This window comes from Triticum urartu, chromosome 7 (assembly GCF_003073215.2).
Source record: "Triticum urartu cultivar G1812 chromosome 7, Tu2.1, whole genome shotgun sequence".
NCBI lineage: Eukaryota > Viridiplantae > Streptophyta > Magnoliopsida > Poales > Poaceae > Triticum > Triticum urartu.
This window is the reverse complement of record NC_053028.1, coordinates 550,072,980-550,087,344: the sequence shown is the minus strand read 5'-3', so window position 1 is coordinate 550,087,344 and position 14,365 is coordinate 550,072,980. Positions and strand designations below refer to the sequence as shown.

At 46.2% G+C, this 14,365-nt stretch overlaps 2 protein-coding genes and 1 pseudogene across 2 annotated transcripts; 2 read left to right on the top strand and 1 right to left on the bottom strand.

Annotated features, from left to right (window-relative positions):
• Window positions 1-1,470: 1,470 nt before the first annotated feature.
• LOC125521839 (PHAF1 protein At3g51130-like) lies at window positions 1,471-6,661 on the top strand. Its single transcript, XM_048686900.1, has 14 exons — window positions 1,471-1,775; window positions 2,001-2,083; window positions 2,170-2,244; window positions 2,591-2,658; window positions 2,820-2,925; window positions 3,033-3,093; window positions 3,175-3,344; window positions 4,290-4,352; window positions 4,433-4,480; window positions 5,245-5,358; window positions 5,467-5,566; window positions 5,639-5,712; window positions 6,210-6,314; window positions 6,430-6,661. The coding sequence occupies exons 1-14, from the start codon at window positions 1,610-1,612 to the stop codon at window positions 6,475-6,477; spliced, it is 1,281 nt and encodes a 426-aa protein (XP_048542857.1). The 5' UTR covers window positions 1,471-1,609; the 3' UTR covers window positions 6,478-6,661.
• Window positions 6,662-7,073: 412 nt separating this feature from the next.
• Window positions 7,074-10,635, top strand: LOC125521841. Its single transcript, XM_048686902.1, has 5 exons — window positions 7,074-7,423; window positions 8,714-8,883; window positions 9,359-9,437; window positions 9,997-10,051; window positions 10,141-10,635. Exons 1-5 carry the CDS (start codon window positions 7,225-7,227, stop codon window positions 10,259-10,261), a joined length of 624 nt encoding a protein of 207 aa, XP_048542859.1. The 5' UTR covers window positions 7,074-7,224; the 3' UTR covers window positions 10,262-10,635.
• LOC125521840 lies at window positions 10,405-13,390 on the bottom strand (annotated as a pseudogene).
• Between the last annotated feature and the right edge of the window lie 975 nt (window positions 13,391-14,365).

Here is a 14,365-nt window from a genome sequence, read left to right as displayed (position 1 = left end):
AGTCGCCGAGGTTGCATTGAAGCTTCGCCGGAGTCGCCGGTTGCTGCGTTGGAGCTTCGCCGGAGTCGCCGAGGTTGCATTGAAGCTTCGCCGGAGTCGCCGGTTGCTGCGTTGGAGCTTCGCCGGAGTCGCCGAGGTTGCATTGAAGCTTCGCCGGAGTCGCCGGTTGCTGCGTTGGAGCTTCGCCGGAGTCGCCGAGGTTGCATTGAAGCTTCGCCGGAGTCGCCGGTTGCTGCGTTGGAGCTTCGCCGGAGTCGCCGAGGTTGCATTGAAGCTTCGCCGGAGTCGCCGGTTGCTGCGTTGGAGCTTCGCCGGAGTCGCCGAGGTTGCATTGAAGCTTCTGTCAGTGCTGGATACGGTGGCTGGCAACGTCGACGACTGCTCCATACGGTGGCCAGTGAAGAGCAAAGCCAGTGCTGCGATGGAGAATCATAGAGGTCGCCTGTGGTGCCATGGAGCATCGTTGGTGCCGCCAGTGTGGTTCTCCGTGTTGTGATGCAGCATAGCCAGGGCCGTCGAGGTGCTACAGAGAGACAAGGTCGGGTGGTCCTGATGGTTGTCTGGCAAGAGGAGGAAGACAGGTTGCGGAGCGTATTTCCTGATCGAACGGTCCTGTGCGCCAGATCGGACGACTCCCGAAGCGGATGATTTTCTGCAAAGATCATCCAGATGATTTGTAGCAGTGGCCTTTTAAGAATAGTATATCTCATCAAGTATAAAAGCAAGAAGTCGAAACAAAAGAAAATTAAAACATTGACATCGCACCCAAAAACTTGAAAAAAAAACCCGTAAGATGGCACAAAAACTTTGATTGGCACACCATAAAAACGAAATCCTTTTATCATTTTCTTAACCCTTGAACTTGGCTTTGATTGTTGAACACAATCGGATTTTATACATGCTTGTAAACTTGTGAGCTGCTCCTTGGCATATAAGAGAAAAAGAAAGGACACAAAGTTTTTAATCCGAGCTCATATGCACACTGATTAGCAGTAAGATCCTAAAAAATAGTAAACAATTTCAAAAAAAAATTGATTTTTTTTGTGATAAGCACTGATAAATTTATCACATGCTTGTCAATTTGGTGACAAAGTGACATTTCAATTTTGGAGCATCGATTTTCTTGTTTTTTCCCGGACCTCCAGAAATGTTATTTCATCACGAATTTTGCACGCGGGTCAAATATTCATCAATGTTTATCGCGAAAAGAATTCAAAAACATTTTAACTTTTTTTACTATTATTTTGAATTTTACTGTTCATCCAAATGCATGTGAGCTCGGAATTAAAAAAGCGCTTTCGAAAAAGAAAACCCTTGCGAGGAAGCAAACGTAACGTGATAAAACGTGAGCACAGGCAAGTAAGCAACCGGTGGCCTTGCCAAGTGTGAAGCCGGCGCCAATCTTACTGACAGGTGGGCCCCACGCCCGCGGTCCTCACACTGACAAGGCGGCCCCGCGCACCGTCCGTTGGCTTCTCGTTAAGCTAAACTACTAGTCGGCGAGAAGAAGGAATCGGAGTAGACGCAAGCCCACGCGAATCCCCGAACCCAATCGGAGCGACGAGAGGAACAAACCGGCCGACGAGGGGAAGGAAGGCCCGCCGCAGCGATGCAGACGCAGAGGTCGCCGGCGATGGTGGGGGGAGGGCCCGGGTCGGCGGTCGGGTCGCCGTCCCCGGCGACGGTGCCGGTGAGGCGGCGCTGCGAGGGCACGGCCATGGGGGCCGTCACCCTCGACCTCCGCCCCGGCCTCGGCGTCGGCCCCTTCACCCTCGGTGAGTCCCCCCCCCCCCCCCCCCCCCCCCCCCAACAACCCTATAGCGAACCAACCAACCGCCGTCGCCGCGTCGGTTGGGATCCGATTTCCGAACCCGTCGGTTGCTTCCTTTCGCTCCGCACGCGACAACAGAAGAGAAACCTGCGTTTTAAGCAACCGCTTAGCTGAAAGTTTCGATTTTTTTGCCAATTCTGACACAAGAGCTCGGGGATGGTCGGTGCAGGGATGCCGATTTCTGATGCATTTGCGCAGATTGAACACCAGCCAAACATTTACGATGTTGTCCACGTGAAGTACTTCGACGAGGTTTGTGATGGGCAGCCCTTGTTTGGTGTTACCAGAGCCACCAAATTAACCTTTACTGATTGGTGTGGTTCATTCTGTGATTCCAGGAGCCTCTAAAGTTGGACTTCGTCATAAGCTTTCCGGATCACGGGTTTCACTTACGCTTCGATCCTTGGTCCCAGGTTTGTTTCAGTCAATTGCTTGGATTTTCCTTGATACTCTGGTTGCATTGTAGACATCGTTGATCTCACTTGTACTGAATCCATGTATACAGTAGCATTTGTTTGTTGGTATTGAATACTGTACTGAAATGTTTATATAACCAAATTATAGTGGTTCTATGCTTCGTTGAAAATAGGAAGTGTAATGCAGACCCATCAGTAGTTTAGTGCCGTAGTTATTTGAATTCTGCAGCAAAATTTGCTTAAAGAATATGGTATAAAAACCTGTACATACTTTGCACTTGAGATTTGTGAAAAAAATTCACTATCGATCAGAAATTCTTATTCTTTTATTTTTCTCCTGCAGAGGCTTCGTCTCATCGAGATTTTTGATGTTAAGAGACTGCAATTGCGTTACGCGACGTCTTTAATTGGGTGAGGAGCTTCTACGCATTCCCTCTTTTCTGTTTAGTCTATTTTCAAGAACTCTTGGGTCGAGTAAAGCTGGCATGGTCACTCATTTTTTGCCCTAACCGTTCAGCAAAAGGTTAGGTGCTGTGTTACTGACGATTTCCTTCTCCCTTCTATTCTTTCAGCGGTCCATCGACGCTAGCCACTTTTGTATCTGTTTATGCTCTATTCGGACCGACTTTCCCTGGGATATATGATAAAGAGAGGGGCATGTATACCCTCTTCTATCCAGTATGTCATGACAAATAGCCCTTGCTTTGTTTTATTTCTTTCAAGATTTTGTTCCATGTTCCATTTCCTGGCCTGTTTGGGTTTATCTTACTCACAAGATTTTGCAGGGTTTATCATTCGCATTCCCTATCCCCAGTCAATATACAAATTTCTTCAACAATGGGGAAGGTATGTTGCCAAATAGTCACATTCATTTCTGCATAACTATCATTCGCAGCATTTCTTCTCAGCTTCTTATTGCACTTGCAGTGGCAGATTTGCCCCTGGAATTTCCCGATGGAACAACTCCGGTTACGTGTCGTGTTTCTATATATGATAGCTCAACAGATAGCAAAGTTGGTGTTGGATCATTGATGGATAAGGCAGTTATTCCTGCCTTACCTGCGGGCAGCCTATATATGGAGGAAGTACATGCAAAGGTACATTGCCTATTTATTGATGATATTTCCAGTCTATTAATCCTGTGAAAACTGCAGAAATTTTCCTGTTTCATGATTCACTAATCCATACGATCTGGTTTTACAACTGCACACCACCACCACCACCACCACCACAACAACAACAGCAAAGCCTTAAGTCCCAAACTATTTGGGGTAGGCTAGAGCTGAAACCTATAAGATCTCGCAACCAACTCATGGTTCTGGCGCATGGATAGCTAGCTTCCACGCACCCCTGTCCATGGCTAGTTCTTTGGTGATACTCCACTCCTTCAGATCTCTCTTTACGGACTCCTGCCATGTCAAGTTCGGTCTACCCCGACCTCTCTTGACATTATCAGCACGCTTTAGCTGTCGGGTATGGAGCTTCTGGAGGCCTGCACTGAATATGCCCAAACCATCTCAGACGATGTTGGACAAGCTTCTCTTCAATCGGTGCTACCCCAACCCTATCACATATATCATCATACCGGACCCTGTCCTTCCTTGCGTGGCCACATATCCATCTCAACATGCGCATCTCCGCTACACCTAACTGTTGAACATGTCGCCTTTTAGTCGGCCACACTCAGCGCCATACAACATTGCGGGTCAAATCGCCGTCCTATAGAACCTGCCTTTTAGCTTTTGTGGCACTCTTGTCACAGAGAACGCCAGAAGCTTGGCGCCACTTCATCCATCTGGCTTTGATTCGATGGTTCACATCTTCATCGATATCCCCATCCTTCTGCAGCAAAATGTTTTTGAGCAAGTATATACACCAAAAGAAAGTAAATGCAGAATTGTAGGCTGAACAGCTGGTAGTGTATGTGTCATGCATCATTGTTACTGTCTTCTGTGCGCAGGATAAAATACATATGTGACTGAATAAGTCTCGACATAACATCACTGGAGCAAACCTTTTTTAAAGCTTTATCTTGTTTTCAGCTTGGTGAAGAGCTTTGGCTCACTACTGGGGGGCAGCATATTCCTTTCGGAGCATCGCCACAGGTGTAAATCATTGTACTGTCTGCTCTCTTTTTCTGAAGCATGCTTTAATGGTTTCTTACGTGATGCGGTATCTTTGGCAGGATATCTGGACCGAATTGGGTCGTCCATGTGGTATCCACCAAAAGCAGGTGTGCCTGTATTTTTTTTTACTGAAGCACTGCAATATGGATTTTCATAGAGATTCTGGCAAGCTAATCTTTCAATTGTTATGAATAAAATGTGCTAGATTACTAGAATGCATATTTTCCAGTTTATTCTTTGGAAACATGTATCTCTACCTCCATATTTTATCCTATATGAGCTGGTGACGATAACCAGGATGTCACTTCTCATTCATATTCTGGGCATGCTTGAGAAGCCAGAGTTATCTGTTATTTCAAAGACCAGTAAACAATAAATGATTCCATGCACTCAAGCAATTCAACATATGGTCAAAAAGATCCGTGGACATCTCAGTATCATACTGAACTAGGTGTTTGGTGCTGTTGCAACTTGTCAGTGTTGGTAGAATACAATGTGGAAATTTGATCGAATAACCCCCAAAATATGCTTGGAACATGTGAAATGTCATAGTTCGACAAGGGCTTTTCTTGCACTTGCAGATTGCTTTGAGGTTTGAGTATTACTTGCAAAACAATGTTGCGTCAGATGAGTTTAAAGATAAAGCAGCCAAAGCCTGAAAAGCTGTTTCACCTTTCGCTTTCTGATTTTTTGATTTATATTTTATATCCAGAGCCATTATTTTACCTCTTGGTACATGTCAACTCTTCTGTAATATATGCTCTCCCTTTTTTGTTATTGAAAGAATAATATAAGGAAAGACCAAAATCCTAAGCACCCTCAATACTGCATTCTCATCTTTAACGCTTAGCACATCGTGCTCTCATGTTAGGTGGACCAAATGGTTATACACTCCGCGTCCGACCTCCGCCCTCGGACTACTCTTTGTGGAGACTACTTCTACAACTACTTCTCGCGTGGTATAGATATCTTATTTGATGGTCAGGTATGGAGTTTTTTGTATAGCAGGTGTGCCTGCACACTTCAAAGTTTACAACATTTCTTTTGCGAGGTTCAACCAGCATGTTGACCAGTAGATTTTGTTTCATTGCAGACTCACAAGATAAAGAAGTTTGTTTTACATACAAACTTCCCTGGTCATTCTGATTTCAATTCGTACATGAAATGCAACTTTGTTATCTACGACGCTGAAGGTACGAACTGCTCGCTACAGTCAGTTTGCTGCTGATGAGGTCAGTACTAATTAACTATTGGCTTTGTTTCAGCTGAAGGGGCACAGCAGCCGGGTAACACTTCCAAGAATTGCATAACACCTCGAACAAAATGGGAACAAGTCAAGGTATGGTGTTCACCATGAGTTTATGCTGCAATGATTCCCATATAGATTTATAAGTTAACCTATAACTATCAGCTTTGCTTTGAGTTGCCATTTCATTACTAAACCTTTTGTGCTCCCTCTATGATAATTTGTTTTTCCTAGATTTACTTATGATATATCTCGATCTTTTAATGGTTGAATAGCTGCCTTCGTGAAAAGTTGGTGAATGACAGACCTTTTGAACTTGCATGCAAATAAATGAGTTACTGATGCTTCTTTGACCCCAGTAAAGAAAATGTTTCTTTGATTGGCATACAAATAAAAGTAAAATCAGATCGTGGGTAATGTGCTCCCATGCTAAAACGTCATCAGTTCTTTTACTTCTTAAAAGCAGCTCAGCATGCCATGTAGCAATTGTTTGAGCTGTACTGCTGTTTCTCGCTCATGGCCATTTTTTTCTTTTGATTTCCCATGCTTATTTGCTAACTGACTAATGTGTGTTGATTCTACTGTATTAGGAGATCCTTGGCGACTGCGGTCGAGCAGCAATCCAGACACAGGGCTCGATGAATAACCCATTTGGATCAACTTTCGTCTATGGATACCAAAATATTGCTTTTGAGGTAGGCTATCACTCAGCTTCAGAAACCTTCTTTTCCTGCACGAACTGTGTCATCAGTTTGTTTGCTATCACTCTGATCTGACACTTGCAATCCTTCCGTTCTCATTGACCAACAGGTGATGAAGAATGGATATATTGCCACCGTTACTCTCTTCCAGTCATGAGTAGCGTAGCTGAACCTGATGTACGTGGCATGTAAAATTATGTGAAGCATGCCTCGTTACGTGTAAATTAACCTGTATATTCCACTCATTGTACAGGAACTGGGTTCCTTCCGTGGTCTCTGTAAATATTATCCCATCACTATCGTTTTATCAACTAATTAATCATGTGCGCCCATGTTATTGCCGTGGTTTTGTTTACCCTGTACACAACCTTCTTTGGCTGTCAGGAGACCTTGAATGATAATTCCGTGCAAAATTAAACTCCTTGCATTCTGAATTGGCCAAAAAAAATTCAGTAGTAGGGCGTGCACTTGTTTTTAGGTCGTTGATTTTGACTAATCCAAAAGTGTAACTTTTGTTCGAATACGAATCCAGTGATTAGCTTCTGATGGTACATAATACATGTGCTCAGTACACCTGACCGGAGCGAGCTGGGTTTGAAGAAAAAATACCAACATTTAAGACGCCAAATACATATATTTAACATAAAGTTTAGTCAAACAGACTTGTTGGGATAAAAAGCAATATGCGAAGTACTATTTGAAACGGAGGGAGTGCTCCAAGTTCTTGATAAGACTGTAATTCTGGCGACTGCACAAAACGAAATCGAAAACCAAGCAAAAGAAGCTCCTACTGAATAAACGCCAGAGGCGGCGGCACCACGAAAGCGAAGCCCCCTCCCCGTCTACAGTCTCTCCACGCGGGGCACAGATCACCACTCGCCGCCGCACCTCCACGCCGGCGGATATGGAGCGCGCCGGCGCCGCGCCGGGGGTCCCTGCGGCAGGGGAGGGCGCGGCGGCGGCGGCCGCAGCGCCGACCCCGGTGGCAGGGGCAGGGGTGGTGAAGGGGAGGTCCTGCAAGGGCTGCCTCTTCTACTCGTCGGTGCTCAGGTCCAAAGGGCGCGGCCCCGTCTGCGTCGGCGTCACCCGCGGCATCCCCCAAGGTCGAAGATCGTGCCCGCGCCACCTTCCTCCTCTCTTCTCTTACCCTCGATTGCCTGCTGCTTGCTTTAGGGTCTCTAGCGGGCTAGGGTTCCCCTGTTCCTAGTTAAGCCATTAGCCATGTAATCTGTGCCCCCTGAGCTTTCGCTGGGCTCCCTGTTCTGCACAAGATTTCGTTTTTTGCGGTGATGGCACACACGCACCAACCACGGGGATGCATAGCGATTAGGGCTCCTGCGTTGTTTGCAAACAGGGGTACCCATTCCCACACACTAGGAAGAAAGCACCTTGATTGCAACTCATGTCTTCAGGGCAATTCGACAAAATTGCAATGTTAACATCATAGGTTTATTTGGAAACTAAGCTGTATTGTGGCACTGGGTTTCCCCATTCCGTTAGTTGGTTAACAGAGGCAAACAGAGTTCGCAACCGTACAATGGGAAAACATGAAAGGGGAAATGGCTCGGCATGCCTGAGGAAAACCCACTGCCCGCCCCTGCTCCTGGAAAAAGACAATTGGACGAAAACAAATCCTAGCACCATCCCGACAAACATTCAAAGTTATTACATCCCATACTGACGCGTAATATCAGTGCCACAAAAGAATTCTACCAATCAATCTAGTAGGCTATCGACCATACAGATCCCAGGAAGCTTGCTGTAGAAGTTTTCTCTACTACTGCCATTTAGTGTTAATACCTGGACCTGTGGGAAGGATAAGCGCCTGGGTTTGTTTGTTGACTCTTCAGAGCAGTACAAGAAGGTCACTGCATTTATGTCATTACGTGTCAGATTCTGGATCTTCTGTTGAGTTTATATGTGCCACCAATGTTCTGGGAACCACACAAGGACAATTGAGTGTATGAGTTTAGGTCCCCAGATGACTAGAAGCAGATACTTTATTCAATTTCATTGAAACACAGTATTAGGTCAGGGCATCAATTCCATTTATATCCAGAATGTTGTTGATCAACCTAGGTTCACCAATAAACTCTTGTATTTATTAGTACTCTGTACTGATGATCAGTTGAATATGCTAAATCAGTAAAAAATACGATCCATTCTATAACTTTGAGATTATCTCTCGTGACAATCTCTGCAGAACAGCAGAAGTACCGCTTCATATCATGAATGTTTATCTCTGTATCATCTACACTGGATTTATTGTCTCACCAGTCACCATAGCAGTTATAATAGCTGACTTATTTTTATCTGATTTTTGTAATTCTTAACTTTTGGGTTGACTTGTTTTATCTTATCTTGGTTTTTGTTGAACTTGCTACGGATACCAGTTCCTGATCGTATGGTTGGAGAAATTGAGCTGGGAGCTATCCAAGAAGGTCGCAACCTTTCCAACTTCAAATATGCATGTGCTGGATATTCCATATACCTAGATGACAAGGATACCTCTACAGTGAAGGGAGAGAAGCATGCAGAGCTCCCTATCTGTGTTGGAGTTGAGGTATTTCTTCTTCTTCTTAAGCATTTATTGCTCTGAAATATGCTTAACATGTCAGCTCACACATAAGCAGTATGCCAGTGTGACTTAATGTGCATGGGAATTATGCTGTCTGTTTATGGTGTACACTGCATAGGTCGTCTTAGTATAGCAGGCATAGTCTATGACAGTTGATTATTTTATAAAAGAAGCAATTTAGCGTGCAAGCCTAGTTCTGTATTATGTACTGGAAAAGTGGCTGGTGTGTTCATGGCAATCCATATACCTTTAATTTGTTTACAATGATGAATTGATACCACTTCCCTTCTTTTCTCAATCACAGTAGGAATGCTGGCCATGCCATAACAGTAAACATATATTCTTGATATTTTCCCTAATATGTTCACCATTATTATTGAAACTGCTTGGCGAGTATCTTACTGTAAGTGTATGTCAAAGGATAAATTATGTGTAAGCAAGAAGTTTTTTTTTTCTGCAGCTATTGACAGACAGAGCTCCAACTAAACAAGCTCCAGCTCACGTAACTAAACAAGCTCCAGGTCACATGAAAAAAGAAGGTGAGGAAAATATTTATTTTATTGCCTGACAAATATGTAACTGTAAAAATAATACTACAATAGCAACTCCAAAGCCTACCACGGTGTGCTAGATCACTGCAAGAGGTGCTTAGCATGTCACACTTTTCTTCAGTAGCCTCTGTACTGCAGATTCTCTGTAGAATGTAATGAGCGGTCTCACCTGTTACTTATAGTCTGTTAATGAAGAAATGAGTGGACATGCTAATGTTGCATCGTTGGTTATTGTGTGATTAAAGCCGCCAAATCTTATTCTTAAAGTCAATTTTGCCACAGTAGACAAGCAATACAGAAAATGTTCCCTCAAACAGAATATCAGAAAAGGTACTTTAATTAACTCACGGTGGTTGGAGGAACTGGATCCTAAAGTAGTCTGCATTCTGAGTCGAACAATCTTGGAGCTCGCCTATATCTCAGTGTGCCAGAAACTAAATTTATTTTTACGTTGGTTAATAAGACTTGGTCTTCACGAGAAAGATGTGATGATTAACTTATTGGATCTAGAAATTAAACTCATCTTCTTATCTTGATAACATTGCAGCTACTCAAGCACACGGACACAAACCTGCGCTGACACAAGCCGATTTCATAACCAAGTACGTTGCTCTTTTGGTTTAAACTCTAATCAAGTCCATGGTTTTGCATCGAATTTTAACAAACGGTGAATTTTCAACTGGACCTGCAGATTTCAGAGGAATGCTGGACTTGTGGCCAGTGGTGTGGTCAGGAACATGAACAAAGTTGGGACTTACGTCAAAGACACGGTGGATGACATCCTGTACCCATACCGCAAGCGTCCCAAGTAAAACCTAGCTCTTGTTCTCCTTGAATCCTGGAGTAGAATAGAGAAAAATGTGGGAGCATGTAATCTATTACTTCCGGAGACACTGGCGCAGGAGTAGCCTCGCTTGGTTTCTGAGGCTGTGGCTGGGATTTCACTGTCTGTCAGTTCATGCCTAACGCTAGCAGGCTGTTGTATGCCTGCCTGTTTTGGATTCTTGCCATGTTCCTTTGGTAGAGCCTCTCCACTCCCCAGCTTGCAATGCGATCTTCATTCTGCTGGTTCCTCCAGCAATGTATAGGATGCAATGTAACAAAGCTATAAAGGAGCTCATCTTTTGCCTATTTGAGGCTATCCTTTGGAGAATAATAAATTAATAATAGGCCGTCATTTGGCTTCCTTTGCTGGGTTTATTTGGATTCATGGCAGTGTCTTGGTATCACAGAGGAAATCCTATTTTCAGTAATTAGAAAAACTGTCATGCCGGCTGTTCATTTGCTTGGGCTGAAACTGTCTTTTCCTTTTCATTTATATATATATGCTGAAGCATCCAAATGGCGCAATCGCCTCTTATACCTCTTCATATCCTCAATAATTTATTTACTACAGTCGTGTGAGCTATTCGTAGAGCTCATCAATTTTGGGTACAAGTATAAAAAAGTTAAATCATAGCAATATCTGCGCGTGTATAGCAGAACGGACAATGTAGTTCAAATCATGTCTGGTCAGTGGAGACTTCAGCTCCGCTGCAGTGTCGCCGCGGCGCCGGTCTTCTCCCAGACGGCGTAGTTGTTGCCGTGCGCCGAGGTCACGAATCCAGCCGGGATCACGGCCCCAACGTCATACCTGGACCCGATCTTCACCACCACCTTGCCGTCGATCTTGGCGACGTAGGCGTCCCCTTCGTGCATCAGGATCTTCAGAGCGCTGGTCGCTGTGATGCCGTTGCGCTTCCTGATCGCCACCAGTGCCGCGATCTCATCCTGAAACCCCAGGTTGAAGAAATGGTCGTAGAACTACAAATCATTGAAGCAACAATTCTAAGTTTCCTGAATGAATAAATGAATGGTGGTGACTTAGGCCCAGTTCTTTTGACCTATTCTTTTAGAACCTTGAGAATCGATTTTTCACTCAGCTTCTTCTAGAACCTTGTACTCATATTTTTTTACAATCCTAAAAATATAGGCTCAAGATTTTAGGAGAAGCTGGATGGAGGGTCGATTCTCAAGATTATAGGAGAATTTGCCAAAAGAGGTGTGCCTTAGTGAGAGTGAAGGTGAGCCCGGAGCGTGTTGCTTACGATGCATGGGATGGCGGGATGGGTGAGGATGTACGCGTAGCCCTGCATGACCTTGTCGTAGGGGAATGGCCATTTGGCCTGGGTGGAGCCGGTGTCGTGGTTGTCGACGAAGGTGACGGCCTTGGCCGGCCACCACCCCATCACGCCGGGGGCCTTCCCCTGCGGGTCGATCAGCCGCCACAGCTCCCCCTCGACGGCGGCGTTCAGTATCCCTTTGGTTGTGAAGTCGAACACCATGCCCGCAGACGCAGCGCCGCCCACCTTGTCCACCCAGTTCACCAGATTCTGCCGATGCGCGTCCTGGTCGTAGTTGGGCTTGCCGTCGCCGTCGGGGACCATGTCGCCCCAAAGCTCGGCCACGGCGAGGCTCGGGGACGTGCCGTCGATGTACACCTTGGCCATCTCCGGCAAGTAGCCCTTGGCGAAGTCTAGGCGCCACGCGTCGAAGCCGAGGTCGCTCTTGAGCCAGAGGAGCCACTCCTTGAGCTCCCTTTGGACGCGTTCATTGAGGTGGTCGATGTCAGGCGCGTGGTCGAAGTCAGCGCCGGTGTCGAGGTTGGCGGTGCCGTCGGAGTAGGTGGTGTCGTCGCGGCAGATCATGTGGGGACCCCAGTCGAGGCGGCCGTCGGAGGTGCCGCCCTCATAGATGCAGTAGATGCCGCGGCTGTCCTTGTAGTCGGCGCAGCGGTGGTTGATGACGATGTCGGCGATCGCCTGCACGCCCTTGCCGTGGAGCGCGCCGATCAACGACTTGAGGTCCGCCTCGTTGCCGTACTTGGATGCGTCGATGTCGTACAGCCGACCAGGCATGTAACCTGTAGCCGACCCGAGTCAATCGCTTTAGTTCGTATACTGTATACTTCTTGATCGTATTTGCACATTTTGTTCATCGAAAAATAGAGTAGGAAAACAAATGCTTCTTTAGTGTAGTACTAAATATCTAGATGAAGGGAGTAGAAAAATAGAGTAGTACTTCCTCTCTCTAGATGTGTAAATCATCTTATGAAAATCAAATAATCCTAAAATACTTAGACGTGGCGCATTAACTTCTCCCTCGTTTCTTGTTTCTTGACATATCAACCAATAAAAAATATGGGATATGCATGCTTTAATGACTTGAGATTATCAAACAGGACATGCAGTGATTGAGGCTGGTCATAATGAGAGTAATTTAGAGAGTAACATAGATGCCACATAAGCAAAAAAATGATGTGACAAGTAATTAATGATGAGAAAGGCTAATAAAAAATGATGTCATTTGATGCATAGGATAGGAATTTTTTCATTGAGTCTTAGCTAATATTTTTTTCCCTCGAAAATGTGAAGGATTAATTCTTATCCTACATATGAATAGGAATCCATTCCTACAAACCAAAGGGCTTTAAAGAAAATTTTTCTATGCAAATCTTATCCTATAGAAATTCTATGACATTTCTACAAACCAAAAAAGGCGTAGATGTTGAAGCACGAATGATTTAGTAGGAAGAGGGAGGGGGAGACCGGAGGAGGACCTTCGCTGGCGACAGAGTGCGACGGCGGCGGGAGCCACGTGGGTGACTTCGGCCGCGGCGATGTCGTCGACCTTGCCCATCATCATGTTGTACCACCCGCCGCTCTGCTTCCACGACTCCCAGTTGAACCCCTGCAGCATGGTTTCGCGCCATGTGCAAACATCCATTAAGCTCCCACGGTTGATGAAGGTCCTGAGCTCAAATTCTTCTCCTCAGAGAATCAAAGCAAACCCCCACACATACGCACGCGTACCTGAAACAGGACCTGGTGGCCGGATGCCAGCCCGGCGAACAGAAGCAGCGGCAGCGAGAAACAGCACAGGTGGGTGTTCTTCTTCCCCATGGCTCTATCTCACAAGGCACTCTGTTTCTTCCCCGAATGACTGGCGGGTTGATGGCTACAAGCGTACCACGTGCTTGGTATTTATAGGCAGGGGACTCGATGGTACTCCAGAATTTAGCACGAGCTGCGTGCGCACTGTGGAGTGTTGCTTGCAGGCAATGCACGCACGGGCACCGGACTCTGTTATGGAAAAAGGGAGTAATTGATGATGGTCAAGTCAAGCAGGGGTGGCACTGGCACAGCCTCCATGGAAAACGATCGATGATCCAAGTTGAGATCGAAAAGCAGCATTGCCTTTTGCTTTCGGAGTAACCGGTTTTCTGAAGAAAAATAAGCATGGAAGAATCCGTGCAAAAGATTGGCATGTCTTCAAGGCAGAATACACCTCTCGGCGATTGACTTACCAATGCCCGAAGATTGACTTGTTGATTTGCACGTAAATATTCTGACGCGGAGCAAATCTGAAGCTGGAACCGAGAACCGCGGCGTGCTTGGCAGAAGAGCCATGGAAACATCTGACCGGAGACGCTTCTAGTGTGTCAGAGGAATGAACGGCGGGAAACGAAGCCGTAAGGCCAACTCCACCGCGCGACCCTATCCTCGGTAAAACGGATAAACGAGCCGGCCCAGCGCGCGGGAGCAAACAGATTTTTGTCCGTTTTGTGTTCGCTTTCGACCTATCCGTGGCCCAAGTTTGCACCGTTTTTGGGGTGAAACGGACACCACGTGGACGCGCGGGCCGTCTGCGCGTGTCCTTCCCTGGCCCGCCTGTTGGTGGCACAGGACGGGCCTTTTTCTATCCGCCCCCCTTCCTCCCTGCGGCCGCACCCCCTCCACTCTTCCCTATTCTTCCCCTCGCCGCCGCCGCCACTGCCATTGCAGCCTTACAGTTCGGACGCGCGCTCGCCCAGCCCCTTCCCCTCGGCGCCGCCGAGCTACCCAACCACGGCCACATGGTTTGCGCACCCGCCGGCC

Coding starts and splice junctions, on each gene's coding strand:
- LOC125521839 (XM_048686900.1), top strand. CDS start 1,610: ATGCAGACGCAGAGGTCGCCGGCGATGGTGGGGGGAGGGCCCGGGTCG. Junction 2,926..3,032: donor TGTATACCCTCTTCTATCCA/GTATGTCATGAC, acceptor AAGATTTTGCAG/GGTTTATCATTCGCATTCCC. Junction 3,094..3,174: donor TTTCTTCAACAATGGGGAAG/GTATGTTGCCAA, acceptor TTGCACTTGCAG/TGGCAGATTTGCCCCTGGAA.
- LOC125521841 (XM_048686902.1), top strand. CDS start 7,225: ATGGAGCGCGCCGGCGCCGCGCCGGGGGTCCCTGCGGCAGGGGAGGGC. Junction 7,424..8,713: donor CACCCGCGGCATCCCCCAAG/GTCGAAGATCGT, acceptor TACGGATACCAG/TTCCTGATCGTATGGTTGGA. Junction 8,884..9,358: donor CTATCTGTGTTGGAGTTGAG/GTATTTCTTCTT, acceptor TTTTTTCTGCAG/CTATTGACAGACAGAGCTCC.